This window comes from Nansenia antarctica, assembly GCF_963989245.1.
Source record: "Nansenia antarctica genome assembly, chromosome: 10".
NCBI classification, from domain to species: Eukaryota; Metazoa; Chordata; class Actinopteri; order Argentiniformes; family Microstomatidae; genus Nansenia; species Nansenia antarctica.
The window spans coordinates 15,584,424-15,607,588 of NC_137680.1; the positions used below are offsets into that span (position 1 = coordinate 15,584,424).

Sequence of the window (23,165 nt, forward strand, 5' to 3'; positions counted from 1 at the left end):
GTGAGCCTCCCACGTGAGAGGATTGTCTTTTGGGAGTCTTGCTTTGAAAGTGAAGCGGTTCACCTGCGTGGTGCTGTGGCTGAGGACGTTTGAGAGTAGACCTAAGCAGCCTTAAGAAAAAGCCTATTAGTAAGGGCATTTTTACCAGATATTTGACCAATCTGCGAAGTAAATCGTTACCAAGAAATGTCTTCACCAATGTGTTTCTAAAGGTGTGTAATAACATGTCCTAAAAGGTTGAAATTCAACTCCTGTGGGAAACCTCATAAAAAAATGATGAAAAATGCCTAGTTTGACCCCTCAAAAGTTACTCAAGTCCAATTTAAGCATTTTCGAAAATCGGTTATCGGTACCCCAACTTTGAGCAGTTTTTTATGAGGTTTCCCACAGGAGTTGAATTTCAACCTTTTAGTACATGTTATTACACACCTTTAGAAACACATTGGTGAAGAACATTTTTGGTAACGATTTACTTCGCAGATTTTCATATGTTTCCCTTACTATATATATAATGCCCGATGTAGACACGGCTGCAACGAGTAGGCTATGTCAACCATTAGGGGTTAATCAATGATTGAGTTGTTTCCTCTCTATGTATTATGCTCTGCATGATCGCACCTTATTTCAGGTCATTGTTTTTTTCCCCATCCAGATACGTTTCTTTTTTGTTCATTTTTAAACCAGTGTACTGTTGTGATTGTGTAGGTTCTCATGAATAGATCCACTCCACTGGACTGAAAGGAAGTCAGAAAGAAGACCAGGAAGAGAATAAGTAGTAGTTTTAGTGAGTGGTAATGGCCTACTCTAACTACAGCAGCCTGAATAGGGCTCAGCTCACCTTTGAGTATCTACACACCAACTCGTAAGTACCATCTTGGGGAAAATACACCCAATACATACTACACATGCATCACACCCAGACCAATTCTCCCGCCACCAATGTTCACTTTGCCCAACATGCCGACTTATGTTTTCAAGGTTTTCTAGGCCTATGGAATAACTGTTTACTAATGACTGCAGTCAGGTGTTTTTTTTTATTTTATTTTTTTTTACCTTTATTTAACCAGGCAAACATGTAAGAACACATTCTTATTTACAAATGCAGCCTGACCAAAAAGCAATGGCTCTTTGGGGTGTGGTGGTACTGTATCCATTTTACCCTCAGTCTGTGACTTGCACTGCACATGATCCATAACAAGGTGACCTGCATGATTCCAAAGAAAAAACAGAGCTCTGAACATGTTACATGAACCATTTGTATGCTGGTGGATTTTGAGATGAAGCCACTCACTAGTGGTCTCCTGAGCCCAGGGCTTCACTGTCTTATCAGTGTAATCCAGAATCGTAGGGGCTCCAACACAGTTTAAAAGCTAAGTTAGAATAGACACTATGGATTACTATATGAAACCTGCTTTCTGGGCACCACTGAGTCTGAAGACAATGGAAGGATGGGGGGGGGGGTTAGGAGGAATGACGTTGACTGCTACGGAACAATGATTGAGTACATAAAACTGAGCAACACCTGTTTAAAACCCCTGTGAACCGCTGGGATGTTATATAATTGGGTGCTGATGTTCCAAGGTCACTGCTATGTGACAGCCAGACATGAGATTCTCTTTCTATAGCTGTTGTGGCTTACAAAACAAGATTAGGATTAAGATTCACTATAGAGGCCAGGTAGAGCCTGGACATTAACACCATCAAACAATACTGCAAGGATCAACTTTATCTTATGCGACCTGGTGCATGTAAGGCCCCTATTCAATGTGCATCAGCGTACAGAAGCGTACAGTGTACAGAAGCGAGCGTGGCGCAGAGGACCAAACCGCAGACCATGTTGTCCTGGATTGCCCGGTGTACCACCCACCCAACGGGATGCATGGTCTGTCGGTATTAGATGACGAGACGATGACGTGGCTTCTGGAGGGGTGTCCAGAAATATAGCCCGGTTGAGCCCCTCAACCAGGTCTCGGGGTGGTAAAAGGGTAGCCCCTCGGCCCCGAGCCTGGTGGAGTGGAGAGGAAAACAACTACCCATACGCCGAAGAAGAGGCGTACATCTCTTAATCATTTGGGTTAAGAGTGTAAACATAATGCAAGAGAATTCAAGAACATGGTCTAAGACTGGTATGGACCAAGGCAAATACCAGTGGCAGACCATCCCTCCTCATTGAAGTGTTTTTGTATTTCCTGTATCAAGAATGAGCTGACACTATCCATCCCCTACAATAATCAAAAGGAAAATACTAGAGTATGTTAAATGTAATGGGAGGAAGAGGTCTGACGGGCCAGATGAGACTTTTTGGGGAGGAATGTCAATGAATGTCAATGAAGCCCCAGTATGCACAGGAGAGGAAACCCCTCGCAAAGTTGAAACAACTCCACGTTCGCAGGAGAGGGAAGCAGTGCTCCTGGGAATCAGTTGAGACTTGCTGCTGATATTCAAGGTGTCAATGCTGAGAGAGACAGCTAAATGTTTGTCTTCAAATCAGTCAGATGTTATGAGAGCATAATTAGAATTATGAGAATTATAATTATCAAACTGCACAAGAGAAAGTTGTTTTAATCACAAGCAGATGAATTAAACTCTGAGCTTTCTAGATACCTCGATTGAGAGAGCACACAGAGAGCCCAAATGCTTCTTAATTGTGCTGGGAATCTCAGCCAGCCGCTGTGTAGCAGACGTGTATCAGCTAGACAGTGTTGGCTTCTCTGGTGCTTTGTCAACCCAAATACGCTCGGCAACAAGTAGGCCTACTACTGCGAGCAGAAGATGGAGGGTCGATACCCACCGGTCTCTGCGGAGGAGGTCAAAGGGTGATGATTGCAGCAGTGTTGGCTTTACTATTGTGCTGGAACGTCACTCCCTGGAGACATGTAAGTCCAAATGAGGACTTACCTAAGTAGTAAATGAAGGAAGATGCTGTGTGATGACTTTCCACAGTAAATTACAATGTACACTGAAGCCTGTTGATGGATCGATGGCGTGATGTTACTACTTTATGAGGAAGACTCTGGAGTAAGAAAAGGTTGTAGGCTTAGCACATCTTAAAAATATATTGTCACCTTCTTAAAATAATGGCGTATGTCACTTTTGAGGAGAATGATGTTTTTGTCTAAATATCATATATTCTATATTTGGTTCAGTTTTTCTCAACTTGAAAATATGACGTACGCCATTATTTTAAGAAGGTGATGATATACAGGCTTAAGAAAAAGTGCAGATGTGATTTATCATATGAAGCCATTTTCCGCAACAATTTTTGCAACAGTCATTCAGGAGTGTTGATCTTCATTTTCTTACTACTGGACCCCTGGGTCCTACCCACTGATTTAGAGCCAACCATCACAGTACACAATCAGTCGCCCCCGCTATCCCTTACCACCACCCATAATAATTTCATACTACTTGCCCGCCTCTACCCAGACTTTCTTTGCCACTTAAATAAATGTTCAATTGAATTGACTGGTTGTTGTATGTTTCCAGGACAACCCACGAGTTTCTATTTGGAGCTCTGGCTGAGCTGGTGGACAACTCCAGGTACTAATAATGTCAATTGCTAAGGCCTTGAGTTCTATTAACGATACACAACACTGTTCTCACTATGTATATGTGCTGCTAAATCACTTAAAATAAAACTTAGCAGTGTCAGGTTATGTTTACCCTGATCGGTCATACACCTGTCGATCATCTATCCTACAGGGATGCAAATGCAACCCGGATCGACATTTACACAGGTACGCCATGCACACACATATATATACACACACACACTCTCCGACTCCAACACACATCTACCATCATGTTCTAACCTGTATTGCACCTCCCCTGGCTGACAGAGAAGAGACAAGACCTCCGTGGAGGCTACATGTTCAGTTTCCTGGACGATGGGACAGGAATGGATCCCAGTGAGTGCTACACTGATGTCACTCATATACAATGACTTACAATAACAGGGCTCTAACTAACAGAGACTGAGGTCCAAGTTATACTAGCATGTCTCATGGTAGGGTTAGTCTAACAAGTCAGTGCAGCATTGAACCATGCTAATCGCTGGCTCTTTCTCTACATCTCACTCACTCTCTCTCTCTCTCTCTCTCTCTCTCTCTCTCTCTCTCTCTCTCCATCCTTCACTCTCAGATGAAGCTACTCATGTGATTCAGTTTGGGAAGTCCAGTAAGCGAACTCCAGAGTCCACTCACATCGGCCAGTACGGCAACGGGCTAAAATCGTAAGAGACATGTGGAACTCCCAGATGAAGCTGACGGACAGACCCCACTGAATAGATGTGTTGTGTCTTTGGAGGTTATTGACTTACTGTGGTGTGTCTGTTCTTTAGGGGCTCCATGCGTATTGGGAAGGACTTCATCTTGTTCACTAAGAAGCAGAACACACTCACCTGCCTGTTCCTGTCTAGAACATTCTATGAAGAGGAGGGGCTGGATGAGGTCAGGGGTCAACTGTAGTGGTTTAATCTGGCAATAAAGTGTAGGATGTCTTTTGTTGAATCCCAAATGGACTCCTAGCATCCAGGCACTTTATGTAGATCTGAAAGGACTGGAGAGGTGTATCCAATAGGGCCATGATTTCACTAGTTTCTGTTGTTTATACCTATTCCATTCAGTGTGTATGGCCTGTACAATAATGCTGGTTATCTTCCCTCACACCGGCAAAGAACCGTTTCGGTTTGCATTTGCAAACCAAGTCTGGAACCGGCCGCCGCGTTCAGACCGAAACTGAAAAGTTGGTTCGCAGCGGGAATCTGAAAATAGTGGTTCTCAAGCGGGAACCAAAACGTAGAACAGTCACGTCGTCAGTAGGTGTGTCATATTCTAGGCTGCAAAGACCAGCAAGAAGGAAGGAGACAAAATGGAATCTAATCTAAATCTAATCATTAGTGATCAAAACAATTATCAAAAGTTTCATCATTCTCTCTATCTTCCTCACATGCTCAGCAAACACACACACTCACACAAGCGAACGCAAATTTCGTAAGCCATTTCTATTCCAGTAATGGAGCAGCTGATTAGTAAGAGAACGCGTGTAGAAAGTGTATTTTGTTTCATTTCATAGAAAATAGTGTTTATTTCAGATACTGTAGTGGAAGATATTATCCTAATTTCCAGTGAAGTAGCCGCCATCTAGTTGTGACATTTTTGTTTATCCTGCCCCTTCATCACCCATCGTTGATGACGCGGATGGTTCTGGTTACACTGGTATGAACGCGGGCTGGTTCGCCAGACAGCATCAAGGTTCGGAGGTTCCCAAACACGAACGTGAACCGGAACAGTTCTATGTCGGTGTGAAAGCCCTATGAGTGACTCCTCTGTCAGGCGATGAGGTTAGGACTCAGTAAGATGGAGATTGTCCTTTAAGCATTTGTGTAATATTCAGTTATTCCCTCCCCTGTCAGGTGATTGTGCCTCTCCCCACCTGGGAACTGAAGACCAGGCAGCTAGTCACAGCTGACCCTGAGAAGTATGCCATTGAGACAGAGCTCATTTACAAGTACTCTCCTTTTAAAACTGAACAACAGCTGATGGAGCAGTTCAACAAGATAGAAGGTAGCAGTGGTAAGTGTGTGTGTGTGTGTGTGTGTTTTGCCGGGAGGGGGGGGGGGGCAGCTGTGTGTTTTAACAGCAGTCATTTGTGTGTGTAGGTACTCTGGTGATCATCTATAATCTGAAGCTGATGGATACTAGAGAACCAGAGTTGGATGTAGAGACAGACTACCAGGATATTCTGATGGCTGGGACTCCAGCAGAGGGAGTGTGAGTATTAGTGTGTGTGTGTGTGTGTGTGTGTGTGTGTGTGTTTTCATGTGTGCATGATAGCATGAGGGGGGGGGACGGGGGGACATAAACATGAGGGGGGAAAATATATATTTTGGATAAACATTTGTACTGTAAATGTGCATGACTAACCTGTACTTAAGGTAGTGGTCAAGACTATGTGTGTGTAGTGATAGCATCACTTCCATCCCCACAGTAAGCCAGAGCGGCGATCATTCCGAGCATACGCAGCTGTTCTGTACATTGACCCACACATGAGGATCTTCATTCAAGGACACAAAGTCAGCACCAAGAGAATGTCCTGCTGCCTTTATAAACCTAGGTAACACACACACACTTCACAAAGAGGTCTTCGTGCACCTCATAGAAATCCAGGTGCACTCTATACAGTCTATACAACAACTGTGTCTGTGTGTCATCAGGGTGTATAAGTACACGTCAACTCGCTTCAAAACCCGTGCTGAGCAGGAAGTGAAGAAGGCTGACCACCTTGCTAAGATCGGTGAGTCTCCATTCGAAATAACTATTTTAACTCTCAGAACCCTTTTCTACACACTTAAACCACCTGTGCTGTTTGGCTGAATGCGTGTATGTGTCTTTCAGCTGACGAGAAGGCTCGCGAGGCGGAGAGTAAGAGTTTAGCTCTGGAGGCCAAACATGGCGATGACCTGTCCAGAGAGGCACGGGTAAGAACACACACACACACACACACACACACACACACATACAAAACGAACCATCACATTGTTGCATGGAAGATATTGTTCTTTTTTAATTCTATAAACATGGCAATATCTTGCAACCCACTTGCAATATCATGCCCGGTCCTCTTCCCCAGGCCATGCTGAGGAAAGCCCAGGAGTTGGCCTTGATGCTTCGTGGAGATGCCGAGATGAAGAGGAAGATCCAGGAGACCAAACAGAAGTCAGTCGAGACGATCATTTACATTTACATTTTTGGCATTTAGCAGACACCTTATTCCAAAGGGACTTATAATCGATACATTTGACTAAGCAAGTGAATCATAAATTCACCTGTCGTAGCAGGAAGAGTAATCTAGCTCAGGCCAGGGGCCATTGGCAGTCGTGAAGACAATAAAAACAATTGTTTAAATGCAAGGGTTTATTAATTTACAGAAGTCAGTCTACCTTATAAATAAACAAATAAAATTAAGCTAGTTACAACTATAAAACGTACACATCCCTACTTCTCTCTCTCTCTCTCTTTCTCTCTCTCTCTCTCTCTCCACCCCTCTTCCCAACGCTTCTCTTTCTCTACCCCCCTCAGAGCATTAAAGGAGCCTAAGGAGCTGAGTTTTATCTTTGGGGTGAACATCGGGCAGAGGGACCTGGATGGGATGTTTGTGTATAACTGCTCTCGCCTCATCAAACTGTACGAAAAAACAGGGCCTCAACTGGAGGGAGGAATGTGAGTCACACACACACACACGTATGTAACTGAAGAGGAAGTATGCTAACTGTGGACTCTTAATGCTTAACTCTACTATCAACTATAAATGCGTATTTCTCTGTATGTATGTCAGGGCGTGTGGAGGTGTGGTGGGGGTTGTGGATGTTCCCTACCTGGTTCTGGAGCCCACTCACAACAAGCAGGACTTTGCAGATGCTAAAGAGTACCGACATCTTCTGAAAGCCATGGGAGAACACTTAGCCCAGTACTGGAAGGATAGCAACATCGGTGAGACTCACGCAACAGCAGAGTTACACTGACACAACCCCTTAACCACTATAGAATGGTTCAAATTGTTTCTGTGTTTTGTTGTGTGTGTGTGTGTGTGTGTGTGTGTGTGTGTGTGTGTGTGTTGTAGCTCAGAAGGGCATTGTTACGTTTTGGGATGAGTTTGGGTACCTGTCTGCCAGCTGGTCCTCGACCCCCTCCTCAGAGCAGAGGTACAAGAGACGCCGTGCCATGGAGATACCACTCACTATACAGTGTGGTAAGTTGCACTCACGCACACAGTAACTTTCAGCACATATACAAAGACACTGATCTCCTTCTCTCCATCCCCTACAGATACGTGTTTAAAGTGGAGGACTCTGCCATTCCAAATGGATTCAGTGGATAAACGATATCCAGACAGCTGGGTGTGTCTGATGAACCCTGACAGCACCCAGAATAGGTACACAGAGAGACACCCACTATTACATATAGTCACCTTCTTAAAATAATGGCTTAAGTCACTTTTGAGGAAAATTATGTTTTTGCCTAAATATCATATATTCTAGATTTGGTTCAGTTTATTCAGACTTTTGCAACACTTTAGAAATAGGATGTAAGCCATTATTTTAAGAAGGTGACAATATGTGTATGCGCTACTGATATGATGGAACTATTGGCATCATTGTGTGTGTGTGTGCGTTCTGGTGTTTTAGGTGTGATGCGGCTGAGCAAAAGCAGAATGTACCGCATGGAGTTCTAAAGAAGGACAAGCAGACAACTGAGGACAAACAAAAAGAGCTCACAGATATGATCAAAAAACAGGAGGAGAAACTACAGGCACTTCAGGTAGACACACCGTCACATAAACATGCACACTCCTTTTTCAGAGGGGAACTTTGTCATGTTTGTTGATTAAATAGACTTGAGCCCAAACAGTTTTTGATGAATGGCGTAAATCTGCACCCCCTAATTGGTGTGTCTGTGTGTGTCTGTGTGTGTCTGTGTGTCCGTCCGTCCTCGTGTCCTCAGAAAACTAGTACTATCAGGTCTTCAGCAGATGTGCGGAAGTTACCTTTGGATGTCAGCTTGAGACCTAACACAGAGAACTCTTCTCAGGTACCTCACACTGGTACATACTCTCTCTCTTGCTTTCTAAATATAATATAATATATACATATATCAATCTCCTGTTCTCTGGGTCTCCTAGGCAACCAGGTCGTCAGAGCGAGTGACACGCCCCCGCTCTCCCCCCTTACCCGCCGTCCTCAAAAAAAAAACAAGCTTCCCTCCATCCTTCAGCCGCAAACCCACTAATGCCCGGACTGCTGCTGCAGCTCCCTCTCCACCCCCTGCTCCCAAAGCTGACCTATCTAAAGCCAGAGCTGCAACAAAGCTCCCACCCCCAGCTGCAAAACCCACCCCCAAAGCACCTGCCAAGACCCCTGCCAAGCCCCCTCCACCCAGCCGCAGCTCACAGGTAAGTGTGTGGTGGAATTCATCAGCTTGCTGGGTCAGGGTTTGTTTTTGTGACTATTTGGTTTATACTTCAACCAAAAGTGTTGGCTAGGTGAACAGTAAGATCAATGAAATTTAAAAAAATTAACAAAACACATACTGTATATATATATACAGTATATACTGTATGTAGATAGTTAAATGTCCACCCATAGGTTGTGAGAGTGATAGCAGATGCCATGGATAAGTCATGGTCAACTGTAGTTTGTGCTTGTTTATAAAGGGCTGGTATGATTTGCTGGCTGAAATGCGGACGAGCGGGAACTACGTAACAAGACTTGATTTTCACTTTCAACATGTGTTTAAAACCTGTGTTCTGACAACAGAGTATTGTCTGCTGCTATAAAAACACCTATGGCCTTTGTTGTGGCCTGGTATAAATAGGTAGCGTAAATGCCACAGCTGGTTTCCACTTCACTCAGTTTTTTCTTGTACCTGTGATGTTCACATTCGGGTGATGCGACTCAAATGAGTGAACAAGTTCGACGTACAGCCAGCTACATACCCGATCACAGTTGAACAATGCCGGCATATAGCTTTGGTCCGATCCACCTGTCTTTGTCCATCGTCATTGTAGGTAACCGAGAAACCGTAGTTTTCCCAAAAAGGAGATTTAAGGGAAGCTAGAGGAACTTCAAGCTCTAGTTTATCTGTGTTCGCCATAACGACTGCTAAATTACTAACGATCTCTCTGTGGCGTGTGTGCACATGCGTACTGGCTGAGATTACTTTTCTGTGCGTGATTAATATATCTTTTAAAAATAAAATAGTGCTACAGAACCAACATTAGTTCTGTCCGTTTAATTTGCGTTTATTTGGGAAAATGTTAAAAATCGACTGACCATCAGGAACGAATAATCGGTTATTCTGTTCCATCCCCAGAAAGCAGTTATGGTAGTAAGGTCTCTCTGTATGTATGGTATGGTATGGTCTCTCTGCAGACTCCAGCCAAATCCTCTCCAGCCAAACCAACCACACCTGCTAGCAGCCAACGCAAGAGAGTGATAGAGCAGGAAGAGAGTGAGGAAGAAGAGGAGGAGGAGGAGGAAGAGGAGGAGGAGGAAGAAGAGGAAGAGGAAGAAGATAGTGAGGAAGAGGAACCACAGCTCAAGAAATCCAAGATAGCATCGGCAGTTGGGAATCGTGGTAAAGCTGTTGAGAAGGCATCTCCAGCCAAACGGGGCAAGGTGACAGAGGTATGTATGCACGCACATACATACACACACACACACACACACTAAACTACTTCTCAGACTTCCAAGTGTGTTGAGAGCGTACATCTTTCTCTGTTAAGACCCTGGTCAAGTCAACTGTCCAGCAGATTTAGTCTCAGTTTTGTGTTGTTTCACAGTGTCAATTCATCACATTTTCAGTTCAGTTATAGTGATGGCAAGAAGAACCTTGCTTAGCACGTATAGACAGACAGATAGACAGACCAAAAGATGGAAAGACCTATCGTTGAGGAGGAAGTAAATGAATGAGGGCACATGAAAAGGAAAAAGGATGGAGTAGTGTTAGAAGAAGAGAGAGAAGAAAAAGAAGGCTGCCTTGGCTGAGAAGAAGTGGAGGTCCTTCAAAGACAACCAAGAAAGGAGATATAAAAGCACGTCAGTCCATGACAAACGTGTCAGAAGTGAGCAGGCCTCTATTAAAGCAGAGTGACATGGAGGGTAGTCTCTATTATGAATGTGGACTCCACTATGTATGCTAGCTGGTGCTTTCTCAAGTCCCCAAACAGTGATAGCAAATGAAGAGACGGCTAGAGTTCCACAGCTGCCCCATGGTGCAGGTCTTCATGCAACGTTGAAGTGGAACAGCAAGACTGCAGCTGCAATCAGACCCACTCTGCTGTTGACCTTGTAGGTGGTCATGCCCCCTGCCAGCACTTAGTTCCCCCAGCCTGAGAAGAAGAGTGTAACCATGGCAACATCCCGGCCGACCCCTGCGACACCGCCCCTGACTGGCAAAGCATTGCCCTCCTCCACCCCTAAACTCACCCCCACCCCACAGCCTGGGGCTAAAGCCAAGGTACACACACACATACACACACACACACACACACACACACACACACACACAGACACACCTTACAGCCTCCATGACCAAACCCCCCACCCTTCAGCTGAGGACCAAGGTACTCACTACTGTCTGTAACCCTCACCTTCAGCCAAGACCAAGGGCTCTTCTCCTTCTCAACTAACTCAACTACTAAGTAGAATGGGTCCTGTCTTCTACTAACTCTGCTATGTTCTAAAGATGGCCGCGCGCTTAGACGCTGCAGCTCGGGGGGCTACCACACTGGTGTTTCATTGTGTTTTTAATTACTTTTGTATGTTCACTCTTTTTTTAGTACTTATAGGGAACAGTTGTGTATATAGTACCTACAGCAGGCTCGACTTATTAGAAGTCGGCACGCAAAACGACAAGATAGTTACGGCGGATTTCCTGGAGCAATACAGGATTGACAAGGACATCGCAAGGCTACCGGGAGAGCCCTGGTTCACAGTCCCCTCCCTGAGGCGGAAACGCCGGCGGCGAGATCGTAGGAAAAGGCGAGGCCGCAGGGGAGGCCTGCTAGCAAGATTGAGACGCAGCCCAAACAAAGCCAGCTCTTCCAAGCATTTTCCTCTCTAATGTCAGATCCCTGACAAATAAGATGGATGAACTGAGACTACAGGTGGCAAAAAACAGCATCGTAGGGGATAGCTGTGTGATTATTCTGACCGAAACCTGGCTAAATGACAACATTGTGGACGCTAACGTTAGCTTAGAGGGCCGAACGCTACATCGCGCTGACCGAACGGAGCGTAGCGGGAAGTCAAGAGGAGGTGGGATCATAATATCGACGAAGGATAGCTGGTGCTTAAACACGAAAACTGTAAGTAGCCACTGCTCCCCAGACCTAGAATACTTGACTGTTAAATGCCGACCCACATACCTGCCTAGGGAGTTTAACGCGGTGCTAATTACATGTGTGTATATAGCACCTAGCTCAGACAGCAAAGTAGCATTGGCGCGACTATATGACGTCATTAGTAGCCAACAAAGTACTGATCCACAGGCTATCCACATCATAGCGGGGGACTTTAATCATGTCGACCTGAAGGCAGTACTACCCAAGTTCTACCAGCATGTAAAATGTGCAACGAGAGGAGAAGAAACACTGGATAAGGTATACACCAACATCAAACGTGCTTACAAGGCTAGTCCGCTAGCTCATCTAGGCATGTCTGACCATGTGTCAATCCTCCTGATTCCTGCATACACTACAATGGGGAAAAGTGCTCCCACCACCACTAAGACTGTCAGAACCTGGCCAGAAGGGTCCGCTCCACTGCAGATCTGCCTAAATGACACCCTATGGCAGGAATATGAGCATGAGGACCTGGAACAGTACACGTCGTCGGTTCTGAACCACATAGTGAACTGCACCAACTCAGTCACCGTGGACAAACGGGTCCGGGTCTACCCCAACACGAAGCCATGGATGACTGGGAAGGTCCAAAAACTGTTAAATGAGAGGGACAACGCCTTCTTCGCAGGGAAGCGCACACCGCTGTACAGCTCCACCAGGGCCAACCTAAAGCGCGGCATCAAAGCGGCCAAGGCAGAGCACAGAGAGAAGATTGAGGAATGCCTCCTGAGCAACGACTCCAGGCGGATGTGGCAGGGGGTTCAGCAGATGACAAACTTCAGAGCCAACAGGCTCACAGCCGCAGAGGACGACCCCCTGCTGGCGGGAAAGCTGAACACCTTCTACGCCCGGTTCGACGAGGGGCGAACGGAGGTAACCACAACACAGACACCACTCTCTCCAGCTCTCAGCAGCCTCACCCTCACAGAGCACGAGGTGAGACGCGTACTGAAGGCGGTGGACCCCAGGAAAGCCTCGGGGCCGGATGGCGTCCTGGGACGGGTGCTGAGAGACTGCGCCGACCAGCTGGCCGGGGTTTTCACCAACATCTTTAACCAGTCCCTGTCCCAGGCCACCGTCCCACCCTGCCTGAAAACCTCAACTATCATCCCAGTCCCGAAGAAAAGCACGGTGAGCTGCCTAAACGACTACCGCCCGGTGGCACTCACACCAATCATCATGAAGTGCTTCGAGAAACTAGTCCGGGCCCACATACTCACACGCCTCCCGCCCAACCTGGATCCATACCAGTTCGCCTACAGAGCCCACAGGTCCACAGAGGACGCCATAGCGACGACTCTCCACGCCACTCTATCCCACCTGGAGAGGGGAAACAGCTACGCGAGACTGCTCTTCGTGGACTTCAGCTCCGCCTTTAACACCATCCTTCCAGACAGGCTAGTGACCAAACTACTAGACCTGGGTCTATCACACTCTATATGTGCGTGGATCAAGGACTTCCTGACCGACCGCCCCCAGAGGGTGCGGGTGGGCCCCCACACCTCCACAGCCCTCAGCCTCAGCACTGGGTCACCCCAGGGCTGCGTGCTAAGCCCCATCCTCTACAACCTCTACACCCACGACTTCACCCCCATCCACCCCAGCAACTACATCGTAAAGTTTGCAGACGACACCACCGTGGTGGGTTGTATCTCGGGGGGGACGAGGCGGCGTACAGGGATGAGGTAGAGCAATTGAGCAAGCTGTGCAAGGTTAACAACCTGCTGCTAAACAAGTCAAAGACCCAGGAATTCATCGCAGACTTCAGGAGGAAAAAGTCCGAGATCCTGCCCCTGCTCATCGACGGAGAGAGCGTGGAGATAGTCTCAAACCTCCGATTCCTGGGACACAACATGCGGGATGACCTGGCCTGGAAGGACAACACTAAAGGCACCATCAAGAGGGCACAACAGCGGCTATACACCCTGAGATGCCTCAAGAAACAACACAGCAAGAAGGAGATGCTGGTGGCCTTCTACCACGGCGCAGTGGAGAGCATCCTCACCTTCGGCATCTCCAACTGGTTCCACAGCTGCACGGCAGCGGAGAGAAGCGAGCTACAGAGAGTCGTGAGAACAGCACAGAAGATCACCGGCGCCCCCCTCCCCTCTCTGGAGGAGCTGTACAAAACACGCTGTCTCAGGAGGGCCTCCAAGATCTCCAAGGACCCGACCCACCCTGGGCACGAACACTTTGTCAAGCTGCCCTCGAACAGGAGGTACAGGACCCCGGCCGCTAAGACAAACAGACTGAAGGACAGCTTCTACCACAGGGCCGTCAAGGCCCTGAACACAGAAAAGGCCTAAGTTCTGGGCCCAGGACAGTCCGGACGGATTGTATGGCAGCTAGTGCTGAGGCACAAACATGTACATTTTCAAGCCTGCAAACTGTGACACTTTAAAATAATGTGAAAAAATACTTTCTTGTGAAATATGACAACCCTAGTTGACTATCTGTGCAGTATAGTACAGTGGATTGTGTACATAGCCTCTATTGATGTAAACCAGCTCCTTACCTTCTTGTGATTTTATGCATCTATGCTTTTTCTAAAATGTGTTTCTTTTTCCTTTCCTAAACACCAGGGGAGCCTCCCCTCCTAAATTTCGTTGTTTGGTACCTGTACTGTAGCAATGACAAATAAAGTCTATCTATCTATCTATATATGGAATGGGTTCTCTCCAGCTCTCCTTATTGACTTGAAATGACAAGTCGGTGATGGGTCCTGTCCTTCTCCCCTAACTCTACTCTAAATGGAATGGGTCCTGCCCTACTCCTATCTACTCTTTATGGAATTGTCTCAACTCTAAATGGAATGGGTCCTCTCCTTCTCACTTTGGATTTTGGTGTCTCTTTTCTATTTCCATCCCTGTGTTTTCTACACAGACATGGTCAGGACCAGCTCCTGACAAGACACGCTGAGTGACTGTCCAGTGGATAGGTTCTGGTATAATTCTGGGTTGTGAGCGTTTTTAAATGTACTGTGTTTTCATGTATTGTGTTGTGCATCTTTCAGGTGATAGTGATTTCTGATAGTGATGAGGGGGAGGACCCAGCAAAGGATCTGAAGAATGCTCAGAAAGGTGAGAGATGCCAGGTGGTCTACAGAGTTCCACAGCTGAACACACAGTGGGACAACAGGACTTGGGATGTACACAAATGCTTATGCTCTGAAATGCATCCATAGTCCCTGTAATTAAATTGTGTATGTGTGTACATGTGTATTATCTCCTGTAGATAAGGGTTTGCTGGTGGAGGTGCGTGTGAGTAAGGAGTGGTACACCGGCAGAGTGGTTGCCATAGAGACCAGTAAGCAGAGTGTTCGTTGGAAGGTGAAGTTTGACGACGTGCCCAGATCCACCCCCAAGGATCGCTGGTACGGTCACTCTTAGAGAGAGAGGCATAAAGACATAAATATGTATGCATTCTCTCTGTTCTCTTACACATCTGTGTGTGTCTGTAGGGTGTTCAAGGGCAGTGAGGAGGTGAGGTTGATGCGCCCAACCTCCCCCATCACTCAGACCCCTGACACACAGCAGGAGACAGAAAAAGGAACCGCCCCCATGGAACCTGACGCCACCCAACCAGGAACCAGTCGAGAGGTGACCGACAGCCTGGTCACCATGACGAGGTAAGCTAACAATGTCATCACTGGTATTGCTGTATTGTTTGGATATGATGTAACTGCTGCTGTATGATGGTGTGTGCGTGGTGTGTCTCCAGGGCACTGCTTCGTTATTATGATTTCCGGATCCCAAATGATGACGTCAACAGTATGACAGCAGAGGAGCTGGTGGCCTTCCCCATGGTAAGACTGACCACTGATTTGTACACACAACCCTTACCGTGATCCTCAGTTATAGAGATCTAATCTGGTCTCTCCGGGCTTTGATCTGCAAGGTTCTTAAAGCAGACAAAATCTGACAAATCATGGTGTCATGGAGGTGAGGTTCCAAATGGAAAAAGGGTTGAAAAAATCCCTCGGATGTTTTCATAATTCAACTAGGTCAGTTTTAAGTTTCATTTGGTTTCTTCAAATTTCTTCACACAATCATTGCCCATCGCTCACGAGGTAGATGACAGCAAGCATACTGAAGAAGTGGAAGTTAGAGGGAACGCATGTGGAGAAGCTAAACAAAGCTGATTTGGCAAAGTGAATGCAAACAGAAGAGATGGATTATCACGAATGGAAGAGATGCATGCGTGCGATAATGTATCTGTATCTAATCCTGTCTGTGTGTCCCTGTAGAAGGAGTATTTTCAACAGTACGAGTTGGCTCGTCAGTCATTCTGTAACTCGTACCAGAGCAGAGCTGATGCCATGGCCAAAGCTGTGGAGGAGAAGAGCAGCAGTGCTGAGACTAAGTTGAGGGAGGCCGATGAGAATCTACAGAAACTACGAACCAACATTGTAGCTCTGATACAGAAAGGACAGGAGGTAGTTATACACACACTGTCTCTCAGACTTACTTACATACACACACACACACACACACACACACACACACACATATACAGTCATACGCTGAACACTAATGTCTCTCCTTCCCTCCTGTAGGACTTTGACATAAACACAGATGATGAACTGGATGCTTACATAGAAGACTTGGTCACCAAGAGAGATTAGAAAAGAGAAGAGGAGAGAAGAATGAACAGAGACAAACACAGACAAAGAGTCTTCACTCAGTTCCTTACTCGCAAGACAGCTCTCCACTCTATTTTATTCTATTCCCCCAATATTCCATCTTGTCATCTTGATGTGACTGTTCACTGTGTTCATTTTGGTCTGAAAGTTATTGTCTGGATTTCAACTAACTGGCTTTTATGTTTTGAGTTATTTAAAATGATTTGTTCATAGTATCAAAGAGGTGTGTTCTACAGTATCACTCTGCTGAAAAGCCTGCTGGATCTTCTAGTGACCTGCTGTTCTTTCCTGCTTTCCTGTGTGTTTTTTTTTTTCTTTCTTTCTTTCTCAGATTTAGATTAAAAACAAAGCTCTCTCAGTTGTTCTCTCTCCTCTTCTTCTCCCTTTTATCTTTTCTATGTAAGTACATACATCCGGAATCTTTATTCTGTCTGAACTAGAATGTTGTCATGGTTCACTAGCATGACTAGAATGTTGTTGTGGTTCACTAGCATGACTAGAATGTTGTCATGGTTCACTAGCATGACTAGAATGTTGTCATGGTTCACTAGCATGACTAGAATGTTGTTATGTTCACTAGCATGACTAGAATGTTGTTATGTTCACTAGCATGACTAGAATGTTGTCATGGTTCACTAGCATGACTAGAATGTTGTCATGGTTCACTAGCATGACTAGAATGTTGTCATGGTTCACTAGCATGACTAGAATGTTGTCATGGTTCACATCTTGCAAGTCCCATCAGATAATGCCAATGTTGTTTTATTTTAGATGACTGTCCCAGGATTAACTCAATAAAATGCTATAATCTACTGGAATTGGACGAGTCTTGAGACAATTGTAGCCAATTGAATGCTGAACAGGTGGGCACTGGGACTAACTCTCTTCAGCATAGGCTTATACTGACTACATATTAGGCTACAGTCATTTTGCACAAATACCTGACTGTTACTGTTCAGACTTCTGCTATTCAAAATAAATAACTGTCCATTTGTAGAATGTGCCTACAGCTCTGATTGGACTCAGGTAAAGTCAATTGAAATCAATTCAAGTTAATATGATCAAAAGACACCCAGACACTGTCAAAGACCACATCGGACAGGAGATGCTGGTGACCTTCTACCGCTGCGCAGTGGAGAGCATCCTCACCTACTGCATCTGCATCTGGTTCTCCAGCTGCACAGCCGCAGAGAGGAATGCGCTACAGAGAGTCGTGAGATCGGCCCAGAAGATCACCGGCGCCCCCCTCCCCTCTCTGGAAGAGCTGTACAACACACGCTGCCTCAGGAAGGCCTCCAAGATCTCCAGAGACCCATCCCACCCTGGGTGCCCTCGGACAGGCGGTTCAGGACCATGTTCGCAAGGACAAACAGACTGAAGCTCAGCTTCTACCCCAGGGCCATTCAGGCCCTGAACACAGCAAAGACCTAGGTTCTAGGCCCTGGACAATCTAGACAATTTGATGGCAGCTACTAGATTGAAATCAAGTGCAACACTGAAACACAACTGTGAACATTTCAAACCTGCAAACTGCGACACTTTAAATGAATGTGCAATAACACTATGTGCAATATGACAACCCTCGGGTACATAAGGTTCAGAGATAGAAAATGTTAGAATAGGTATAGCATAGCATAGAGTACAGCACAGTGTTTTATTTGTATAGTATAGTATAGTGGATAGTGTACATAGCCTTTATTTATGTAAACCAGCTCTTTTCCCTTCTTGTTTTTAGTTTTTTTTTCCTTTTCTTTTTTTCCTAGCAGCAGGGGAGCCCCCCCTCCCAAATTTCGTTGTATGGTACCTGTACTATATCAATGACAATAAAGACCATTAATTCATTCATTCAAACTGGTTGAGGGACATCATAATCCCTTTCACAACAGGTGGAACTATTGACATTGTGTAATAAACTCATAGAGTAGATTATAATTATTGAAATGATCATTTACTAATGACAGCAAAAGAGGGAGAGAGGAGGATAGAGAGGGAGAGAGAGCAGGATGGTGTCGGCACACCAGAGAGAGAGAGCAAGAACCAGGTGAGAAAGTGGACAGGTAGTCAAGACCACAAAAGTAGCCTTGTGAACCGATGGTTCTCGAGCCTAATGGCCCATAGGGCCGGATTCTCCTGTTTCTGTAGCGTGAGGCGGCTTGATGTACAAGTACACCCCCTGGACATGACGCTGGTATGTCGCAGGGTCTTACCCCCAACCAACCCTTAATGCTGAGTTATCATCACCGAGGGGGGGGGTTCCATGCCACAGTCCATGCCACCCCCCCAAGGCAGCAAACCTAGGGGAAACACTGAGAGCAGATAGATGAACTGTTCAGTGTCAATCTTGTAGAGATGGAGATGGAGGTTAAATCTCCCGAATAATGTCCAGCTACAATCGCAACAACATTCACAACATTTCTGGATCCTGGTAGACCCAGACAACTATAAGAATATTCACCAAGCAGCCCTGAAAGTATTTGCTTTATTTGTCTACATACCTTTGCTAATCAGCTTTTTCTGATATGAATGTAATGAAATCTACATTCTGAACAAGACTGACAGATGACCATTTAAATGACTCTATAAGAGTGAACCTAAGTGGATACACTCCAGCATACACAACTGTAGTAGACTCCATGCAGTGACAGTCATCTCACTAAGTGTAGGAATGAGGCAACACACTTATTACACACATGCACAATATTTTTTGAAAGAGACAAAAAGACAAAATAATTCGTTATGTGAATGAATGTAAGTAATAAGATATGAGTAGCTCTCGGCCACTTACATTTTTTCAAAGTAGCTCTCAGATGAAAAAAGGTTGTAGACCCCTGCTTTATGCTGATACATGCCTGCCATCTAGTGGACATTTAAGGGTACGACCAGGTAGGGGGATATTGCTTGTAACACAATCCTCATTCCTTCTCTCTCTCTAACCTAATCCCATAGTAACCTTCATAATTCAGTTCTAGATATGTATTTTCTTTATGTGGCTAACACAACTCCAATTAAACTGCTTCATAAAGTTAAAGTTAATAAATGTATAGTAATAATCACTTTAATAGTAATTACTTTGTTGTTTAGTATCAGGGAGGGAGGGAGGGAGGGAGAATGGATGACCATCTTTCTTCAGTAGGCCTACCATTTCTAGCTCATGTATATTTCTAATGATTCATTATATGTCTTGTACATGATTCTTGTTATGATTCTTGTATATGATTCTTGTTATGATTACATTTCTATTGGGATATTGCCTCAGGCATAGCTGTAAACATGCTTAGCTACTATATTTGTTTCTGTAATCGCAGTTGCTTCTAGCTATCTATCTACCCTCCCTCCACCCCCACCCAGAGAGCTTTGGACTGTCTGGACATGAACACTTGAACACTTGATCTCTGCACTTTATATTTATATTAATTATGGCTCTTGCACTTTGATGTTGGTTTGCACTGTCTTGTCCTGTCTTGCACCTGTCCTGCTGTAAACCATGCTCCATTGTCCCAAACCAAATTCCTAACATGTTTACATGTCATGGCAATAAAGTCTTCTGATTCTGATTCTGATTCTGATTCTATGATATTTAAGATCACTTATCTAGTTACACAATCTTCAGCATAACAAGTTCATAAGATATGAAAAATGCACAAGCAAAAGGAATGGAATCCAAATAATTTTTATTCACGGTGGACAGCAGCTCCGGCCAAGGCTGTTTGCAGTTGTGAGCGTCCTCTGGAGGAGTCGGGCGCTAGAGACAGGAGAGAGAGTTCATATGAGCTTCACCAGGCCTATAGCTACAGAATAGAATACTTTATTAGTTTAGTTAGTATGTCCTTGGTCTATGTGTTCTATGTGTTGACTTACCTCTGCTGTTTCCATCGTCGTGAAGACGGTTACTGGGGGGACGGAGGCCGTCTGCCTGGATAGCAGCTCAGCAGCCCAAGGCTCTTCAGCATCCTCTGGGAACGTTTCTGTTTCTTTGAAGCTCCGCTCTCCTCACAAGGCGTCGTCTCAGCTGTCACTGGGCTGGCCGCTAGAGAGAGGAGAGAGGAGAGAGAGTTCATATGAGCTTCACCAGGCCTTAGCTACAGAATAGAATACTTCATTAGTTTGGTTAGTATGTCCTTGGTCTATGTGTTCTACATGTTGACTTACCTCTGCTGTGTCCATCGTCGTGGGCAACCTCGATGCCCTCCTGTCCTGGGGCTGGAGGCTGGACACCTACCTTGATGTCCTTCTGTCCTTCAGCTGGAGGCTGGACACCAGCCTGGTTGGTCCTCTTGCACTATATCAGTTGTTACAGAAGAAGAATAAATGACAGAACATATCTCTTAAAACCCCAGTATTCCTACAACAACAATGCATAGCTTGTCTGTTGTTTTACGATAAACTGGTAAGACTTTACCTTTACATTACATTTCCTTAATGTGAAATTATGTGGAATGTGGCTCTCTTATAAATTCACTGTATATTTCTGTTTTACCTTGCGCTTCACCATTGAACAGAATTTCCTGAATTTCCCTTTCTTCTTCTTCTCCCTGGTGGCTTTGACGGTCTCCAGGAGGGTCGCCTTGACCCCGGCCAGGCTCCCCTCAGTCTCTCGCTGGGCAGCGAGGGCCTGGCTCCTCTCCTTCTCCAGGTCGGAGTTGTCACAGACGAGGCTCCTCTTTTCTTGCTCCATATTGTGGAGCTTTTGGAGGTGGCCTTTCTCTCTCTGTCGGCCCTCCTCCTCCACCTCCTCCCTCGCTCTCTCCAACTCCGCCTTTGCCAGAGCGCTGCTGGCCTTCTCCGCCTCCAGCTCAGAGTCCTTGGACTCCAGCTCAGAGTCCTTGGCCTCCACCACGGCCCTGCATTTCTCCTTCTCCTCTTCCAGCTCAGAGTCCTTGTCCTCCAGGGCCTCCCTCTGCAGACTCTTGTTGAGGAGGCTCCTCTTTTCTTGCTCCATATCGTCGAGCTTTTGGAGGAGGCCTTTCTCTCTCTGTCGGCCCTCCTCCACCTCCTCCCTCGCTCTCTCCAACTCCGCCTTTGCCAGAGCGCTGCTGGCCTTCTCCGCCTCCAGCTCAGAGTCCTTGGCCTCCAGCTCAGAGTCCTTGGCCTCCAGCTCAGAGTCCTTGGCCTCCACCACGGCCCTCCATTTCTCCTTCTCCTCCTCCAGCTTCCACTGAGTGCTCTTGCTCATGACTACGATATAAGAAACGGAAGGAAGAGAATATGAAATTACGTATTTTATATTTATATATTATTATTATAAAATGACTTGTCCCCTATGAGTTCATGGATGACTGTGAGGCTGTTTGAACTTCAAAAGTGACTGACGTATAGATATTGTGCGACATTGTGATCGAAGCATCAGTTGTAAGTAAGTAAGTAAGTAACGTGCCAAGTAAGTAAGTAAGTAAGTAAGTAAGTAACGTGCCAACGTGCCAAAAATCTGTATCCTTGTTGTATTTCTACCTTCCTAAATGATGGCTAGGACGTCGGGTTATAAAGCAAAAGCTTCTTTATATAAAAAAATCTGTTGGCATACACTTTTGAGCACTTTCAAACAATAAACTAGTTATTGGATGTTCACTTTAATTCTGGACGTTACAATTTGCATTTCTCAAAAACAGTTACAGAGTTACCGATTGTCGATCCAAACAGAATTATATGGTGCCTATCTTTTCCATTCATTTTGGAGTTGAAGCATGTACAGCAGGGTTCGAGTTATGTGGGAGCCAATGGGAGCTGAGCTCCCATAAGGAAGGTCTGAGCTCCCATGAAAGCAGTAAAATCATACATCTGTGGGGGTCGCTAATAATACATTACCACAACCATTATTTGATCAAAAATGTCAATGTAATGAGTATTATTTATATTTATTTATATGAGAAATATTCTAAAATAAACACGTTTTCCAAAAGAACTACGCGCACCAGCATTAATCCCCTGTGAATGACAGTATGCCTTTGACTGCCTGCACTTTACCACCAAGACACTATGGGGCGCAGTAGAATATTGTGCAACAGCAGAATATGATCGTTGAGCGCTTGCGAACGTGAAAACACGATTATTGAGAACAAAACATTCAGTAGCTAGCTATCATGCCGCCCCAAAAAAGGCCACTGCTTCCGACCGAGTCGACAAGCCTGGAAAGTTTCGTGTTTTCATCCAAGAAACCAAACTTGAATTCAGCTGCCCTGTTATGACACCTAACGTTGAAACTGTTGAAATAGCAGAGCTCAAACAAAACCAAGTGCTTCCGAAGAAAGTAGCAGAACTCACCTCCAGTATGTATAAGGAGACAGCTAGTTCGTTCAGAGCAGCTTATACTGTCGCTAAAGAAAGGATGCCTTATACAAAACTGAATCCAATTATGAAACTTAATGAGATGAATGGCACGACAGTTGGCCCCTGCTCACCGATCCGATCATTCATGTGCCCAGATTGTAGCACATTGCACAAGAGATGAAACAAATTCATTTCTAATGTCAAATCACTTGATTCCCGTAGTAGCATAACATTAGATGAAAGCACAATTCATGGACGAGCATACATGATTATTTATGTCAGGTGCGATGTCACTGGAAATGGAGATGTGGACAATGTGTCGTGCTAACAGGAAAAGTGAATGGACTGTATAACAAAA

General features: G+C 45.3%; 1 protein-coding gene across 1 annotated transcript; it reads left to right on the forward strand.

Moving 5' to 3' along the window:
* Positions 1 to 794: 794 nt before the first annotated feature.
* Positions 795 to 16,525, forward strand: LOC308166686 (ATPase MORC2A-like; the record flags this gene model as incomplete). The annotated part of the gene is made up of 27 exons (XM_080541011.1): positions 795 to 862; positions 3,487 to 3,540; positions 3,703 to 3,737; positions 3,840 to 3,908; positions 4,141 to 4,231; positions 4,340 to 4,448; positions 5,414 to 5,573; positions 5,660 to 5,771; positions 5,989 to 6,114; positions 6,215 to 6,294; positions 6,396 to 6,478; positions 6,631 to 6,716; positions 7,080 to 7,220; positions 7,336 to 7,490; positions 7,621 to 7,749; positions 7,827 to 7,932; positions 8,186 to 8,318; positions 8,502 to 8,588; positions 8,680 to 8,949; positions 9,929 to 10,183; positions 10,878 to 11,015; positions 14,915 to 14,981; positions 15,136 to 15,274; positions 15,362 to 15,529; positions 15,622 to 15,706; positions 16,148 to 16,336; positions 16,457 to 16,525. The coding sequence occupies 27 exons, from the start codon at positions 795 to 797 to the stop codon at positions 16,523 to 16,525; spliced, it is 3,204 nt and encodes a 1,067-aa protein (XP_080397137.1).
* Positions 16,526 to 23,165: the final 6,640 nt, after the last annotated feature.